This window comes from Amia ocellicauda, chromosome 16 (assembly GCF_036373705.1).
Source record: "Amia ocellicauda isolate fAmiCal2 chromosome 16, fAmiCal2.hap1, whole genome shotgun sequence".
NCBI lineage: Eukaryota > Metazoa > Chordata > Actinopteri > Amiiformes > Amiidae > Amia > Amia ocellicauda.
The window spans coordinates 160,981-175,937 of record NC_089865.1 but is presented as its reverse complement, the minus strand read 5'-3'; the positions used below and the strand labels follow the sequence as shown (position 1 = coordinate 175,937).

Sequence of the window (14,957 nt, the reverse complement as noted above, 5' to 3'; positions counted from 1 at the left end):
AGCCAAGTGATCATTTCCCTTCAAGTCTGTGTTTCGTGCTGCTTGAGAGGAACTTTTCCAGATAAGCAGGGACACACACACCCGGGACACAAATGGAAATTGGGCTTCAAGGCATTCAAGACAGAAAACAGGAGACACTTCTTCACACAGAGAGGCGTCACAATCTGAACAAACTCCCCAGCGATGTGGCTGAAGAGACAATTTGGGAACATTCAAAAACAAACTGGATAGGATCCTTGATCACTTAGTTATTAATGGACACTAAACGAGTACGATGGGGCGGATGGCCTCCTCTCGATCGTACACTTTCTCATGTTCTTATGTTCTTATGAATCTCAGGTCAAACTCTGAACCCAGGTAGTAGCCCAGCCTCAGCCATGAAGACATCAAGAATGCTTCACAAAGTCAACTGTGTGAGTGACACGTTCCTCAAGCCAGCATCCTCGCCTGATCAGCGGGCGTTTTCGACTGTAAACCAACTCAACTTTTCTCTATAGTTTTTGATTCCATATGATTTCGAAATACCCTCATATATTATTTCCACCAATGTGTTATAATCCATGTATTGACAATTATTTGTATATAAGTATTTTATAATATCAAGACCATTTTATAGGTTTATACACTCACCTAAAGGATTATTAGGAACACCATACTAATACTGTGTTTGACCCCCTTTCTCCTTCAGAACTGCCTTAATTCTACGTGGCATTGATTCAACAAGGTGCTGAAAGCATTCTTTAGAAATGTTGGCCCATATTGATAGGATAGCATCTTGCAGTTGATGGAGATTTGTGTGATGCACATCCAGGGCACGAAGCTCCCGTTCCACCACATCCCAAAGATGCTCTATTGGGTTGAGATCTGGTGACTGTGGGGGCCAGTTTAGTACAGTGAACTCATTGTCATGTTCAAGAAACCAATTTGAAATGATTCAACCTTTGTGACATGGTGCATTATCCTGCTGGAAGTAGCCATCAGAGGATGGGTACATGGTGGTCATAAAGGGATGGACATGGTCAGAAACAATGCTCAGGTAGGCCGTGGCATTTAAACGATGCCCAATTGGCACTAAGGGGCCTAAAGTGTGCCAAGAAACCATCCCCCACACCATTACACCACCACCACCAGCCTGCACAGTGGTAACAAGGCATGATGGATCCATGTTCTCATTCTGTTTACGCCAAATTCTGACTCTACCATCTGAATGTCTCAACAGAAATCGAGACTCATCAGACCAGGCAACATTTTTCCAGTCTTCAACTGTCCAATTTTGGTGAGCTTGTGCAAATTGTAGCCTCTTTTTCCTATTTGTAGTGGAGATGAGTGGTACCCGGTGGGGTCTTCTGCTGTTGTAGCCCATCCGCCTCAAGGTTGTACGTGTTGTGGCTTCACAAATGCTTTGCTGCATACCTCGGTTGTAACGAGTGGTTATTTCAGTCAAAGTTGCTCTTCTATCAGCTTGAATCAGTCGGCCCATTCTCCTCTGACCTCTAGCATCAACAAGGCATTTTCGCCCACAGGACTGCCGCATACTGGATGTTTTTCCCTTTTCACACCATTCTTTGTAAACCCTAGAAATGGTTGTGCATGAAAATCCCAGTAACTGAGCAGATTGTGAAATACTCAGACCGGCCCGTCTGGCACCAACAACCATGCCACGCTCAAAATTGCTTAAATCACCTTTCTTTCCCATTCAGACATTCAGTTTGGAGTTCAGGAGATTGTCTTGACCAGGACCACACCCCTAAATGCATTGAAGCAACTGCCATGTGATTGGTTGGTTAGATAATTGCATTAATGAGAAATTGAACAGGTGTTCCTAATAATCCTTTAAGTGAGTGTATGTGGACCAGAGGGAAGCAAGGCACCAGTTTTGGGAGGTGCAGGGCGAATGGAGGCAGAGGGTGATTGAAAGAGTGCACATGGTGTTCAGGAGTGTTGATTGATTGACTGAAGGGAGCTGGGAGTGACTGGTACGGAAGGTTGATGGTGACATCTAGTGGGGGAAAGTGGAAGTGCTTGGACTAGCAGAAGAGTGCTGGTCTGTGGCCGTGACAGTATGCCACCGTCTGAGGGAAGCAGGTCTCTTCTCATAGCTTCCCTGGCCGTGGCTCTGCATTACTCTGGGCTCTAACAGGATGCTGTCTTTATTCCCTGTCAGCAGAAGAAGTCACCAATCTGACCTCCCGTCGTCTGTCTGTCAGTCCATCCTGCGCCTCCAGCAACTCCCACAGGAACTATTCGTTCCGCAGGGGCTCGGTGTGGTCGGTGCGCTCCGTCGCCAGCGCTGAAGGTAAGGGAAGCTGCCTGCCCCCTCCCCGGGGTGCTAACCCTGTGTCTTGGGTCATGTGTTCATCCCTTAGGGCGTACGATGCTTTTTTTTCTGACATTGATAAGAAGTACGAAGTGAATACCCTAATGATCAGATTTATCCAGTTAATATCAAATCATGAATTCCAAAACAACCATAATTTACACTCACTGGTCCCAACCTATTTCATAAACCGCAAAATACAGTAAAATGGAATAAAATAAGGCAGTGTTGTCTATTACTGCTTGTCTGTGTTTCTCTGTGCTTCAGATGAGGAGAATGCAACAGAGCACACGCCAACCCATCATGTCCTGCAGCCGCCCCAGGCCGTCTTCCCAGCATGCATCTGCGCAGCTGTGTTGCCCATTGTTCACCTCATGGAGGACGGGGAGGTGCGGGAAGACGGAGTAGCAGGTTCATAGCATTTTATCAACTGAAATCATGTTTAACTTGCAATCAAAAGATAAATGCTATAATTCACTGTCAACATTTTTCTGCTTTTATTAGCCAAATAAATATTGCTTCTGGGGTGCTTCCCATTACAGCCATTTACATGTTCATTGTCCGTCCTTATTTTAAATGTTAACATGCACTGTTAATGTGTTGATTTCAACCAAAGTATTGTTTCATGTGCATATGAGTGTCACTGTGCCCCCAGTTGCGCTGCTTACTGTATTGTGTGTCTGTACGCAGCAGTGTGTGGTGTGTGTGAGTGGCAGTGCCATCTGTGTGTAACTGACAGCTTTCATTGTGCTGTTGCAGTGAGTGCTGTGGCCCAGCAAGTCCTGTGGAACTGCCTTATTGAAGACCCAGCGCTGGTGCTAAGACACTTCCTTGAGAAACTCACTGTGAGCAACAGACAGGTGAGAGAGAAGGAACCGTCTACTGCTACTCACATGGGACACTAATCGTAGGCAAACCTCCCAGAGAACCATCAACAACCCCCTTATGCCAAATTACCAGTCCACGGGTACGGGGTTTGAGCCTTCAGGTGTCGCCGGAGAGTCTAGGCAAGAGCCGGCGCTGTGGCTGGCTCATGTATGTGTAGCATGTGTGTAGGCAGTGAGCTCTTGCCTGGATTCGAACTGCACCGCCACAGGCACTGCACACCACACAGCTCCACCCCCCCGTATACTGAAAAAACCCACTACACCACAAGACTGGTACCCCAACACGTGAGCTCTGTACACTCTGCTGATTTCGCAGAGGGGTGACATCATTGCTACGATTATAAAGTGAGCCACGTTACATATGCAGTGACCCTCCTAGATGTATTCTGGTCTCACAGTGTAGCGATACAGGAAACATTATTTCTTGAGTAGCTGAATTTGGCACAATGGAGTTTAAATTGCATAGTCACCAAATACATATCAGTCTCCAGTCAAATAATAATAAAAAGCTTGACTAAACTACTGGTTATTTTGCATTTAGTGGCTATCCAGTGTTTTTGTTTGCTCAAGTTTTGTGTGCTGGAGATAAAAGCTTTGAAAGCCATCCTCCGTGTGTGTGACTGTCAGTGCTGTGTGTTTCAGGATGAGCTGATGTATATGTTGAGGAAGCTGCTGCTGAACATTGGGGACCTGCCAGCACAGACCTCACATATCCTCTTCAACTACCTGGTGAGCTTTAAGAACATAAGAACATAAGAACATAATACAGTGTCCGATCGAGAGGAGGCCATTCGCCCCATCGTGCTCGTTTGGTGTCCAATAATAACTAAGTGATCCAAGGATCCTATCCAGTCTGTTTTTGAATGTTCCCAAATTGTCTCTTCAGCCACATCGCTGAGAGTTTGTTCAGATTGTGACGCCTCTCTGTGTGAAGAAGTGTCTCCTGTTTTCTGTCTTGAATGCCTTGAAGCCCAATTTCCATTTGTGTCCCCGGGTGCGTGTGTCCCTGCTGATCTGGAAAAGCTCCTCTGGTTTGATGTGGTCGATGCCTTTCATGATTTTGAAGACTTGGATCAAGTCCCCACGTAGTCTCCTCTGTTCCAGGGTGAAGAGGTTCAGTTCCTCAGTCTCTCAGTAGGACATTCCCTTCAGACCTGGAATAAGTCTGGTTGCTCTCCTCTGAACTGCCTCTAGAGCAGCGATATCTTTCTTGAAGTGTGGAGCCCAGAACTGTCCACAGTATCCAGATGAGCTCTAACTAGTGCATTGTACAGTCTGAACATCACTGCCCTTGTTCTCAATTCTACACTTTTGACAATATACTCTAGCATCGTGTTTGCCTTTTTTATTGCTTCCCCACATTGTTTGGATGGAGAAAGTGAGGAGTCCACATAGACTCCTAGGTCTTTCTCATGCGATACTTCATCTAGTTCTATTCCTCCCATAGTGTAATTATAGTGGATATTTCTGTTACCTGCATGTATTACCTTGCACTTGTCCACATTGAATTTCATCTGCCAGATGTCGGCCACAACTGAATATTACCTAAGTCCCTTTGAATAGCCTGTGCTGCCAAGATTGTATCTGCTGAGCCACCTATTTTAGTATCATCAGCAAATTTGACAAGTTTGCTAACTATCCCAGAGTCCTAGTACTGATCCCTGTGGAACTCCACTAACAACCTCACTCCAGTTAGAAGCAACTCCTCTAATCGACACCCTCTGCTTCCTAGACATCAACCAGTTCATAATCCATCTACTTACATTACCCTGAATGCCTACAGCTTCCAATTTGAGGATCAGTCTTTGGCGTGGAGCCTTGTTGTTACCTCACTGCTGTGAATGTCAGTGTCAGTCTCTGGGGATGTGAACACCCCCTCCCTGTCTTCTGCAAGTTGTCACCTCACTGCTGTGTATGTCAGTCCCTCACCCTCACCCTAACCCCCTCCCTGTCTTCTGCAGGTGGGCCTGATCATGTACTTTGTGCGGACTCCCTGCGAGTGGGGGATGGATGCCATCTCAGCCACACTGACCTTTCTGTGGGAAGTGGTGGGATATGTGGAGGGGCTGTTCTTCAAGGACCTGAAGCAGACCATGAAGAAGGAGCAGTGTGAGGTCAAGCTGCTGGTCACGGCCTCCATGCCAGGTGTGGTTATGCAGGGGGATTATGGGAGGGGGATTTGGTTTAAATCTCAAAATATCAAGCCTGGGTGAACATTTATGAAAGGGTATTTTTAAATTAACCAGAAACTGACGTGGTGATTATTGATCATTGATCTTTCAGTATTTTTTAAATTCCTGGTCTGATTTTTATATTGTTGACATAAATCATAGTCAGTCATTTCAATACACCCATGAATTTGATCGGGTCTTAGTCATGGTGCGTGTCCAAAGGTGCTCGGCTGTACTGGGAGCGTCCCACTGACTGTTGTGTTTCCAGGGACCAAGACTCTGGTGGTGCACGGCCAGAACGAGTGCGATATCCCCACGCAGCTGCCTGTCCACGAGGACACACAGTTCGAGGCGCTGCTCAAGGTGAGCCTGCTAGCTGCCTGCATTATGTTATGTGATATTATATAATCGTTGTTCTTTACACTACGGGTTCTCTCTGGCCTTGGGTCCGGGCAGTAATGGGGGTCTCTGGTTCTTCTCAGGAGTGTCTCGAGTTCTTCAACATCCCCGAGGCTCGCTCTGCGCACTACTTCCTCATGGACAAGCGATGGAACCTCATTCATTACTCTAAGGTGCCTTCTTTCTGGAAAATAATCATTGTAGTGACTTAAAATTAAAATGCCTTATAATAATAGTCTATTTAATTATTTTTATCAGAATTTTTTTTTTTAAATACTGAAAGACACCCCGTTTCTCCTCTCGGCTTTAGACCTATGTGCGTGACATTTACCCTTTCCGGAGGTCTGTGTCGCCTCAGCTCAACCTGGTCCACATGCTGCCAGAGAAGGGCCAGGAGCTGATTCAGAAACAGGTGAGAGGTGATGCCTTGTTTAACTGGTGTCCTAACCCAAAAGGGATTTTGATCCATCACTGAATCTGTATCTTTGAAGTTAGCTGAAGTTGATTTAATTTCTCAGTTTCTATTGAGATTAAATGCTTTGAAAAAAATAGTTAAACTGTGGATGTTGCCATGAGCTTGTTTGTGCTCCGTCCGTCTCTGACTGCATGACTCCCTGTCTGTGTCTGACCGCAGTATTCCGCACATCCGTGTCTGACCACACGACTCCACCCCTCCATGTCTGACCGCACAACTCTCTCCATCCGTTTCCCCAGGTGTTTTCTCGGAAGCTGGAGGAGGTGGGGCGAGTCTTGTTCCTGATCTCCCTGACGCAGCACATGCCCGCTGTCCACAAGCAGTCCCACGTATCTCTGCTCCAGGAGGACCTGCTGAGGCTGCCCTCCTTCCCACGCAATGCCATCGATGCCGAGTTTTCTCTCTTTAGTGAAACGCAAGGTACTGCCAGGTCAGGATCAACTGCTCAGTGTGCAGGAGGTCAGAATCAGGCAGTTGTGTATAGAGACATTTAAAACAGTCTTTAAAAAGGGTCAGCGGGTAGTTAGTTGCCAATGGATGCTCTATTGTCTGGGGGTAAAGAGACATCCATAAAGAGACAGAATTGATTAAATACAGATGAAAAGCTTCTGATTTTGTTCATCCTTTGCGTATGTAATAAGAACAATGTTGCTCATTCGACACCTATAGCTGGAGCATCCATTAAGATGCTGCTGACTTTCTGGGTACTGTAGTGATAATATAAGAAGCTGTGACTGTGGCCCAGAAGTGTGGTTAGACCAATACGTCTCTGGTCTCTGTACCAATCAGGGAAAGAGCTGTTTGGTCTGGACACCCTGCACAAGGTCCTGTGGATCAAGCTGCTGGAGGAGATGTTCCTGGGTATGCCGAGTGAGTACCCCTGGGGGGATGAGATCATGCTGTTCCTCAATGTGTTCAATGGTGCCCTCCTGCTGCACCCTGAGGACAGCGCACTGCTCAGGCAGTACACCGCCACGGCCATCAACACTGCCGTGCACTTCAACCACCTCTTCTCCCTCAGCGGGTACCAGTGGATCCTGCCCACCATGCTTCAGGTAGGCTCACGACAGGAGGGTCATTCCCATCAAAGGCTTTCAAAGCGTTCTGTGCTGAATACGGAAGAGAACGCCCTTGCTGTTGCACCTTCACATAGTCTAGAGTCCCAAAGAGCTTAATGATGTGTTTATGCTTTGTATCTTAAATCTCTGTGCTGTATGTTAGTGATCTGCTGAATAATTAAGTTCTTTTCAAAAGGTTGAGATCTAAGGGCCAAACAGCCTCCTCTCAGCAACCGCTTGGCCAACGTTCTCGGTGTCACGCAAACAAGTTAGAGTAATTGTCATAGAATGAGCCAGGACTGATGAGAGCTTGTCTCTGTGTCCCTGTGTCAGGCATATGCTGATTATGAGAGTAATCCTCTGCTGCGCCAGGCCATCGAGTTTTGCTGCCGGCAGTTCTACATTCTGCATCGTAAGCCCTTCATCCTGCAGCTCTTCGCCAGTGTCGCTCCACTTCTGGAATTCACCGTAAGTCAGGGTTCAGAAACAGCTGAAACTTCGCTGCTGTTCCTTTGGTTAACCTAGACCAAGATTTAAACATAATCGCAATGCATTGTTTTTCGGGGGAAATTTTTTTTGCACACCTGACTTTGGACTTTGGACACATGCAGGAACAGACTTTATCCACTGAGCACTAAATCAGTCTCCAGCGCATGTTCAGAAACTGGAATGTGGCTGCATGTACACTGTGTGGTGTAAGCATCGGTACTGTACAGGGTGGCAGTGTGCCGTGCAATAGGCATGTTGAGGTGAACAATGTGTTGTGCTTTCAGGCGTTTGATGTCCAGTTATATGTCTGTCGTAGACCTGTACCAACTCCGGGCTGTCGAAGGGGGTGTCTGCGCAGTGCCTGTTCGATCTGCTGGTGTCACTGGAGGGAGAGACCCCTGACACTCTGGACGCGCTGGAGCTGGTGAAGGCGGAGAAGCCCCTCCGTTCGTTAGGTAACTGCACAGGTCCACTTGTGCAGCACTGTGCACCAGCTTCACCCACAGGAGTCCCATGAATTAAAAAATGAATCTGCTCATAAAACAGTCTTTGCAAAAAACATAGGCTAGTTTTAAGTGACCTCCTTAGGATGTAGGATATGAATGTTTTTGTTCTCCTCATCATATACACTTGTTATGTTATGGTTCTATCATCTTTCATATTGGTGAACATTTTACTTCTTCTAGACTTCTGCTATGGGAACGAGGATCTGATCTTCTCCATCAGTGAGGCCATCAAGCTGTGTGTAACGGTGGTGGCTTATGCACCTGAGTCCTTCAGAAGGTAATTTTAAAGCAATACTGCCACAGCTTTCTCCAGGTCAACAATCATTTCAATAGCTATGAAAAACCCTAAATGCTTATTGCTCAGTATTGTCTTGCTGAGGTCTGTGGATTTTACAGGAATCTTTTGATTCATGTAAAGAAAACAATTTACAACTACAACTTGAAATGTAGGTTGTCTATCATCAGTCGTAAGCATTTGTGTTACAAACATTGTCCATTTGTGTTCTTTGAAAGTGCAATCTTGTGGGAGTCTGAGATCATGTTGCTGCCAAAATACCAAGAGAGTTTTAGTGAATAGATCTTCAATTTGCATGTGTGTCTCCATCAACATGATGAGAATATCATGTGCCCCAGTGTTCGGTGCGAGCGTGTCCTGTGCCCCAGTGTGAACATAAGAAAGAACATGAGACTAGAGAGGAGCCCATTCGCCCCATCTTGCTCGTTTGGTGTCCATTAATAACTGGATCCTATCCAATCTGTTTTTGAATGTTCCCAAATTATCTCTTCAGCCACATCGCTGGGGAGTTTGTTCAGATTGTGACGCCTCTCTGTGTGAAGAAGTGTCTCCTGTTTTCTGTCTTGAATGCCTTGAAGCCCAATTTCCATTTGTGTCCCCGGGTGCGTGTGTCCCTGCTGATCTGGAAAAGCTCCTCTGGTTTGATGTGGTCGATGCCTTTCATGATTTTGAAGACTTGGATCAAGTCCCCACGTAGTCTCCTCTGTTCCAGGGTGAAAAGGTTCAGGTCCTCAGTCTCTCAGTAGGACAGTCCCTTCAGACCTGGAATAAGTCTGGTTGCTCTCCTCTGAACTGCCTCTAGAGCAGCGATATCTTTCTTGAAGTGTGGAGCCCAGAATTGTCCACAGTATCCAGATGAGCTTTAACTAGTGCATTGTACAGTCTGAACATCACTGCCCTTGTTCTCAGTTCTACACTTTTGATGATATCTGCAGTCTGCAGATGCTCATGGTTCTGGAGGCCCTGGTGCCCTGCTTCCTGCAGAAGCTAAAGAAACAGACGCTGGCTCTGGAGTCAGCCTCTGCAGCCCGGGACGAGATAGCCGCCATCGCTGCCCTAGCCACCTCCCTGCAGGCCCTGCTCTACAGTGTGGAGGCCCTCACTAGGTCAGTGCCTGTTTAGCCCTGACACCGCCGACACCCTGCAGAAATTTAGAAATGTTGTAGAATTTCTATGACCTTAATTCAGGTTGTATTTCTTGTTTTAAGATTATCTGAAACTTTCATTTTTAAATTAAATGTTCACTGAACTGATTTACATTTCCTCTCTTTTACACTGTGAAAACTACTGAAGAATGTAAATAAAATACACCACATTTGCCATGGTTACTATCCACTGTGTTTGTAAGTGTGTCTGTTTTATCTCCACAGGCCAATGACTGCGCCCCAGATGAGCCGCTGTGACCAGGGCCACAAAGGGGCCACAACTGCAAACCACACCATGTCTGGAGGGGGCAATACGCGGTACAGAGAGATTAGGTTTTTAGATGAGAAATAACTATAGTACTCGACTGCAATAGATCCATGCAATGCAAACATCAATTGATTGTGTCACATGATTATAGCACATAGCATCTCTTAACTCCAGCTCTTTGTCTCAGGGATAACCTGCACTTGCTGGAGGAGGGTCAGTGTGTCCCCCGCGAGGAGCTGGACGAGCGCATCGCCCGGGAGGAGTTCCGGCGCCCCCGAGAGTCCCTGCTCAACATCTGCACCGAGTTCTACAAGCACTGCGGCCCGCGGCTCAAGATCCTGCAGAACGTGGCCGGGGAGCCCCGCGTCACGGCGCTGGAGCTGCTGGACATCAAGTCTCACATGAGGTGCGCGGGTTGAATCTGTGATCTCTAATCCTGACCCCGACCCTGTCGAGACAAAGAAACTCTTGAATTTGCTGAATAATTATTTCCCAATTGAACCTAAAAGGCTGAAAGATATTTGTCAGCTTTGTAGGTGAACGGTCTCTTCCGATGGCCAGGTTTTTACAGAATAATGAAATCTCTGACAGAAGGCAGGATTATCAATGTTTACATTTAATAGCAAGATTTAATACATGAAACTGACACCTGCTTATGAATAACCTTGCACTATATTGATTATTACATTTTAAACGAATTAAGATTGGAGAATCTGGGCACCTAATCTACTTCTGTACTTAACCTGACATCTCCAATGATTTAAAATTCTTAATAATGCAGTTATTAGTTCAAGTAAGGTATTGAAATACCAATAACCAGAAGGACCAGAAGGTTTGGGACACCTGTGTTAGAGCATTGAGGTTATGATTTCAGTATTTTATATACACTGTTCCAGGAATCAGTGCTGTTTATAATGTTAATTATGTTTCCTACTAATAAATTTAAACATTTAAATTATTTATTTATACATTCTATCTAATAATATTTAATAAGACGTATATTCATCATAAAGGGATGCAAGTCCCTTTAAATAGATGTCTGTAGCTTTTGCTTAATCAATGCACCAATGTGCTTTAATAGAAAGACTAATTGCAATAAGATTGCTTAGATTGCAATAAGTGGTTTAATTAAACACACTACACAGGGAGGTGCAGCCTTCGTAAGCAGGTCACGCAAAACGCAGGGCCTTAGCTCAGACAAAACACACCTGGAAGCCTAAAGGAGCACAGTTCTTTAAGAGGGACCGCGGCCATTATTTGGTGAGTTTTACATTTTAAAGGTTTAACAGTTGCTAATATAATAGAATTGAACTGGAAGAGGGGTATCCATCTTACTTACACACTACAATCCTGGAGGACCCCCTGCCCAGCTGGTTTTTATTCCAACCGAGCTCTTAATTACACGATTGGGTCTTAAATTGCGTTGTTAGTCCAATTAAGGATTAAATTAACCAATTAACCAGTTTGGAGATCCCTGCAATACAGCAACACGTAAAGATGCATACTTTAATTTTAGGAACCATCATAATTCACCTCTAACCCTAAATCCAGAACTGATCCTAATACTAACCCTAAATTGTCATTGGCATGTGCAGAGCATGTGAGTCACCGATGGAGAAATGCATGTAGGGAATGTTTGCTTGGACAAACTGGGGGAGAAAGGGAGAGGGTGAGGGTTGGAGAACAGCAGCAAGGAAAACGATTCGAGACTGGGCTGTTATTAGAACAGAAGCGACACGTACAGTGCGTGAAGTGCTGAAATGACACGTGTGTGTGTGTGTGTGTGCTGTTGCAGGCTGGCAGAGATCGCTCACTCCCTGCTGAAGTTGGCCCCTTACGACACTCTGACCATGGAGAGCCGGGGCCTGCGGCGCTACATCATGGAAATGCTGCCCATCACAGACTGGACTCTGGAGGCGGTGCGGCCGGCGCTCATCCTCATCCTGAAGAGGCTGGACCGCATGTTCAACAAGATCCATAAGATGCCCACTCTGAGGTACCCTGTTAGATGCACTCACACGCACACAGAGCAACACCAAACTGAGTAGAACAATAACTTTCTCACAAACGCACAGCACCCCACACTACACTTACATCTTAGACATTTGACAGTCACTTTCAGAACAGTTTCCTCTAGCAGCTTATTGCCCTGTAACTGTATACGATGCATGTGGTGAGTCTATGTGTATTTTTACAGCCCCCTGTCTCCTCTCCTGCCCCATCCCCCGACCCTCTCTAGACGACAGGTTGAGTGGGAAGCGGCCAGCAGCCTAATTGAGGGCATCTGTCTGACCCTGCAGCGCCAGCCAATCATCTCCTTCCTCCCCCACCTGCGCTCGCTCATCAACGTCTGCGTCAATCTGGTAAGGAGACGCCCTGAGACTGAGCCAAGAAAGAGACCGCAGACAGCAGTCTGTCAGTAGAGACAGAGTTCTTACTTAACGCTGTATTATGCTATTTTAAAACGGCCTGGCATAAAAGGAAAGCGCATTATAATACTGACTTTATACCTTCCCTGCGTGAAATCAATGCAGCTTAAATCAATGGCACGCAAACGTGAAATGAACATTTTAACCAGAGGCCAAGAGCAGTATGACAATGTCTGTATCTGAATCCAGTCATTTCAGTGTGTATGTGGGAGGCATGCGTGTTTCTGCACAATTCAGTTTTAAAGAATTAGAATTGCCACATTGAATACTAATGTGAATGACATCCAATTGATACCAAAACATCTTCTAGATCTTCTAATCTTCTAATCTTCTAGATCATAACTCTGAATTGCATCCTATTGAGTGTAACTCTACTGTAAGGAAGTGATTGTCTGGGTGAGGGTGGCTGTCTCCCGGCCCGGTCAGTGACGCTGCTGTTGTGATGTTGTTGTACAGGTGATGGGAGTGGTGGGACCGTCCAGCGTGGCCGACGGGTTACCATTGCTCCACCTGAGCCCCTATCTTTCCCCCCCACTCCCCTTCAGCACGGCGGTGGTGAGGCTTGTGGCTCTACAGATACAGGTAAGACCCTAAAAACCCAGGCACCGCCGCTGCAAAATCAACCTTTCAAATACAACGGAAGGCCATATATCCCACGCCACGTTTTGAAATGAATGTACTTTAATATAACCTTCCAGGTAAATATTTAGTGGTTAAACACCAATCTTGTATTTTTTTAATATTAAATCTTCAGTTCCTTATATTTATTTTTATAAGACTTATTAACGTTTTGCGTTTTTCTGAACTCACTGGTATTTGTTCGTATTTTCAGGCTTTAAAGGATGACTTCCCTCTCAGTCATGTCATCTCCCCGTTCACCAATCAGGAGAGGCGGGAAGGCATGCTGCTGAACCTGCTGATTCCCTTCGTGCTGACCGTCGGGTCGGGCAGCAAAGGTCGGTCTAGCGAGGGTTACACAAAGACTTCGCTGCATAGTGAAATTGTGTTTTCTCTGATAGTAACATCTTGACGGTTTGTGTTTCACTTCTTTGTTAGAGAAGAGCCCGTTTTGTCTCTGCTGCCTATAGACAGCTGTGTCTGCGATAGTCTACAGTTAGGGTCAGTCTGTCTATAATTAGGGGGCAGGTTTCTGTGTCTGTGTTGTAATAACTGAGCTGTTCAGTGCGTGCATGTGTGTGGTCGGAGGTGATTTCTAGGCACTGTTTATCTGTGTGTCTCTGGATACTAGATCTGAGTTGTCTAATGTGTGTCCCACAGACAGCCCTCACCTGGAGCAGCCGGAAGTCTTCCTCCTGCTGCACACAGTCATCAACATCCTGCTGCCGCCCCGCATTATTGGCACCTCCCGCAGCAAGAACTTCCTGCTGGAGAACTCTCCGGCTCACTGCTCCACCCCCGGAGACCCTGGCAAAGACCTGCGCCGGGAGGGCCTCGCCGAGTCCACTAGCCAGGCGGCCTATCTGGGTATGAGCAAAGGCAGCGGGGGCTCGGGGGCTGGCCAATAATCCACTGGCTTCTTCGTCTTGAATTGAGCAGGGGGTATGAGGCTAAAAATGAATTCAATCTTGAGGAGTTAACTCTTTGAATATCCCCCACTCCGAGGGCTGATGATATACCAGCCCCCTCCCATGCCCCCGTTAGAGGGAAGAACACAGACAGCAGCATCATTTAAGGACTTTCTGATCTTCTTGCTGCTTTTCTGATTAATTACACCGCCTGGAGGGGAGAGAACCATTAGGCCTGGGCTCTCAGCCGGAGACGTATTTTCTCCTATAACAGTCTGTCATCCTGTAGAGTTTTTGGTTTTCTCTCCTCTGTGCCAACGGGTATATTTGTTTATGAAGTCTCTGCAGCGCTCTGTGGCTACCTTGCGAAGGGCACTATAGCAAATATAAACTGATCGACTGTGTGATTCCCCTTTGGCAGTGTGATCGATCAGTCATATCTCTTCTGTCCTGGTGTTGAAGACAGAGCGGGTGGGTACGTGTGTGACTGTGCGTGAACCTTGTTTCCCTTGTGTGCTTGCAGCTCTGAAGGTGGTGCTGGTGTGCTTTGAGCGCCAGCTGGGCAACCAGTGGTATCGACTGAGTCTGCAGGTGAAGGAGATGGCGCTGCGCAAGGTGGGCGGCCTGGCCCTCTGGGACTTCATCGATTTCATCGTGAGGTCCAGAATCCCCATCTTCGTCCTGCTGCGCCCGTTCATTCAGTGCAAGGTAACCGGTTCTGCCCGTTCTGTGCCCGAGAAGCGCTGTGATCGGGTGAATCCTGTGTGCGATCAGAAAGACAGTCCCTTTACAAATTTCAAATACAGCAGCATCCATCTTTTTTCCAGGACGAAGCACACTTGTACAGCATTACTCCCTCTGCATCACCTTTCCCAGCTCAGCTTATCCAAACCAAGACATTCAATTAATTTGACCTAATCCTGCAGCTCTCAAATGTATTCTTCTCCCAAATCTCAAACTCTGTCTCTGCTGTTATGCCCCCGTTATGCCAT

The 14,957-nt window shown here is 46.4% G+C and overlaps 1 protein-coding gene across 1 annotated transcript in view; it reads left to right on the top strand.

The window, feature by feature from the left end:
- Positions 1 to 14,957, top strand: part of unc80 (unc-80 homolog (C. elegans)) — a 70,063-nt gene that overhangs the window by 46,082 nt on the left and 9,024 nt on the right. The window contains 22 exon segments of the mRNA XM_066687988.1: positions 2,165 to 2,296; positions 2,585 to 2,728; positions 3,077 to 3,177; positions 3,847 to 3,933; positions 5,166 to 5,349; positions 5,644 to 5,738; positions 5,858 to 5,947; positions 6,085 to 6,186; positions 6,489 to 6,669; positions 7,039 to 7,304; positions 7,641 to 7,775; positions 8,113 to 8,251; positions 8,483 to 8,579; positions 9,533 to 9,703; positions 9,968 to 10,060; positions 10,198 to 10,416; positions 11,806 to 12,006; positions 12,250 to 12,373; positions 12,896 to 13,021; positions 13,272 to 13,395; positions 13,718 to 13,924; positions 14,489 to 14,673. Coding sequence (XP_066544085.1) covers positions 2,165 to 2,296; positions 2,585 to 2,728; positions 3,077 to 3,177; positions 3,847 to 3,933; positions 5,166 to 5,349; positions 5,644 to 5,738; positions 5,858 to 5,947; positions 6,085 to 6,186; positions 6,489 to 6,669; positions 7,039 to 7,304; positions 7,641 to 7,775; positions 8,113 to 8,251; positions 8,483 to 8,579; positions 9,533 to 9,703; positions 9,968 to 10,060; positions 10,198 to 10,416; positions 11,806 to 12,006; positions 12,250 to 12,373; positions 12,896 to 13,021; positions 13,272 to 13,395; positions 13,718 to 13,924; positions 14,489 to 14,673 — 3,203 coding nt within the window.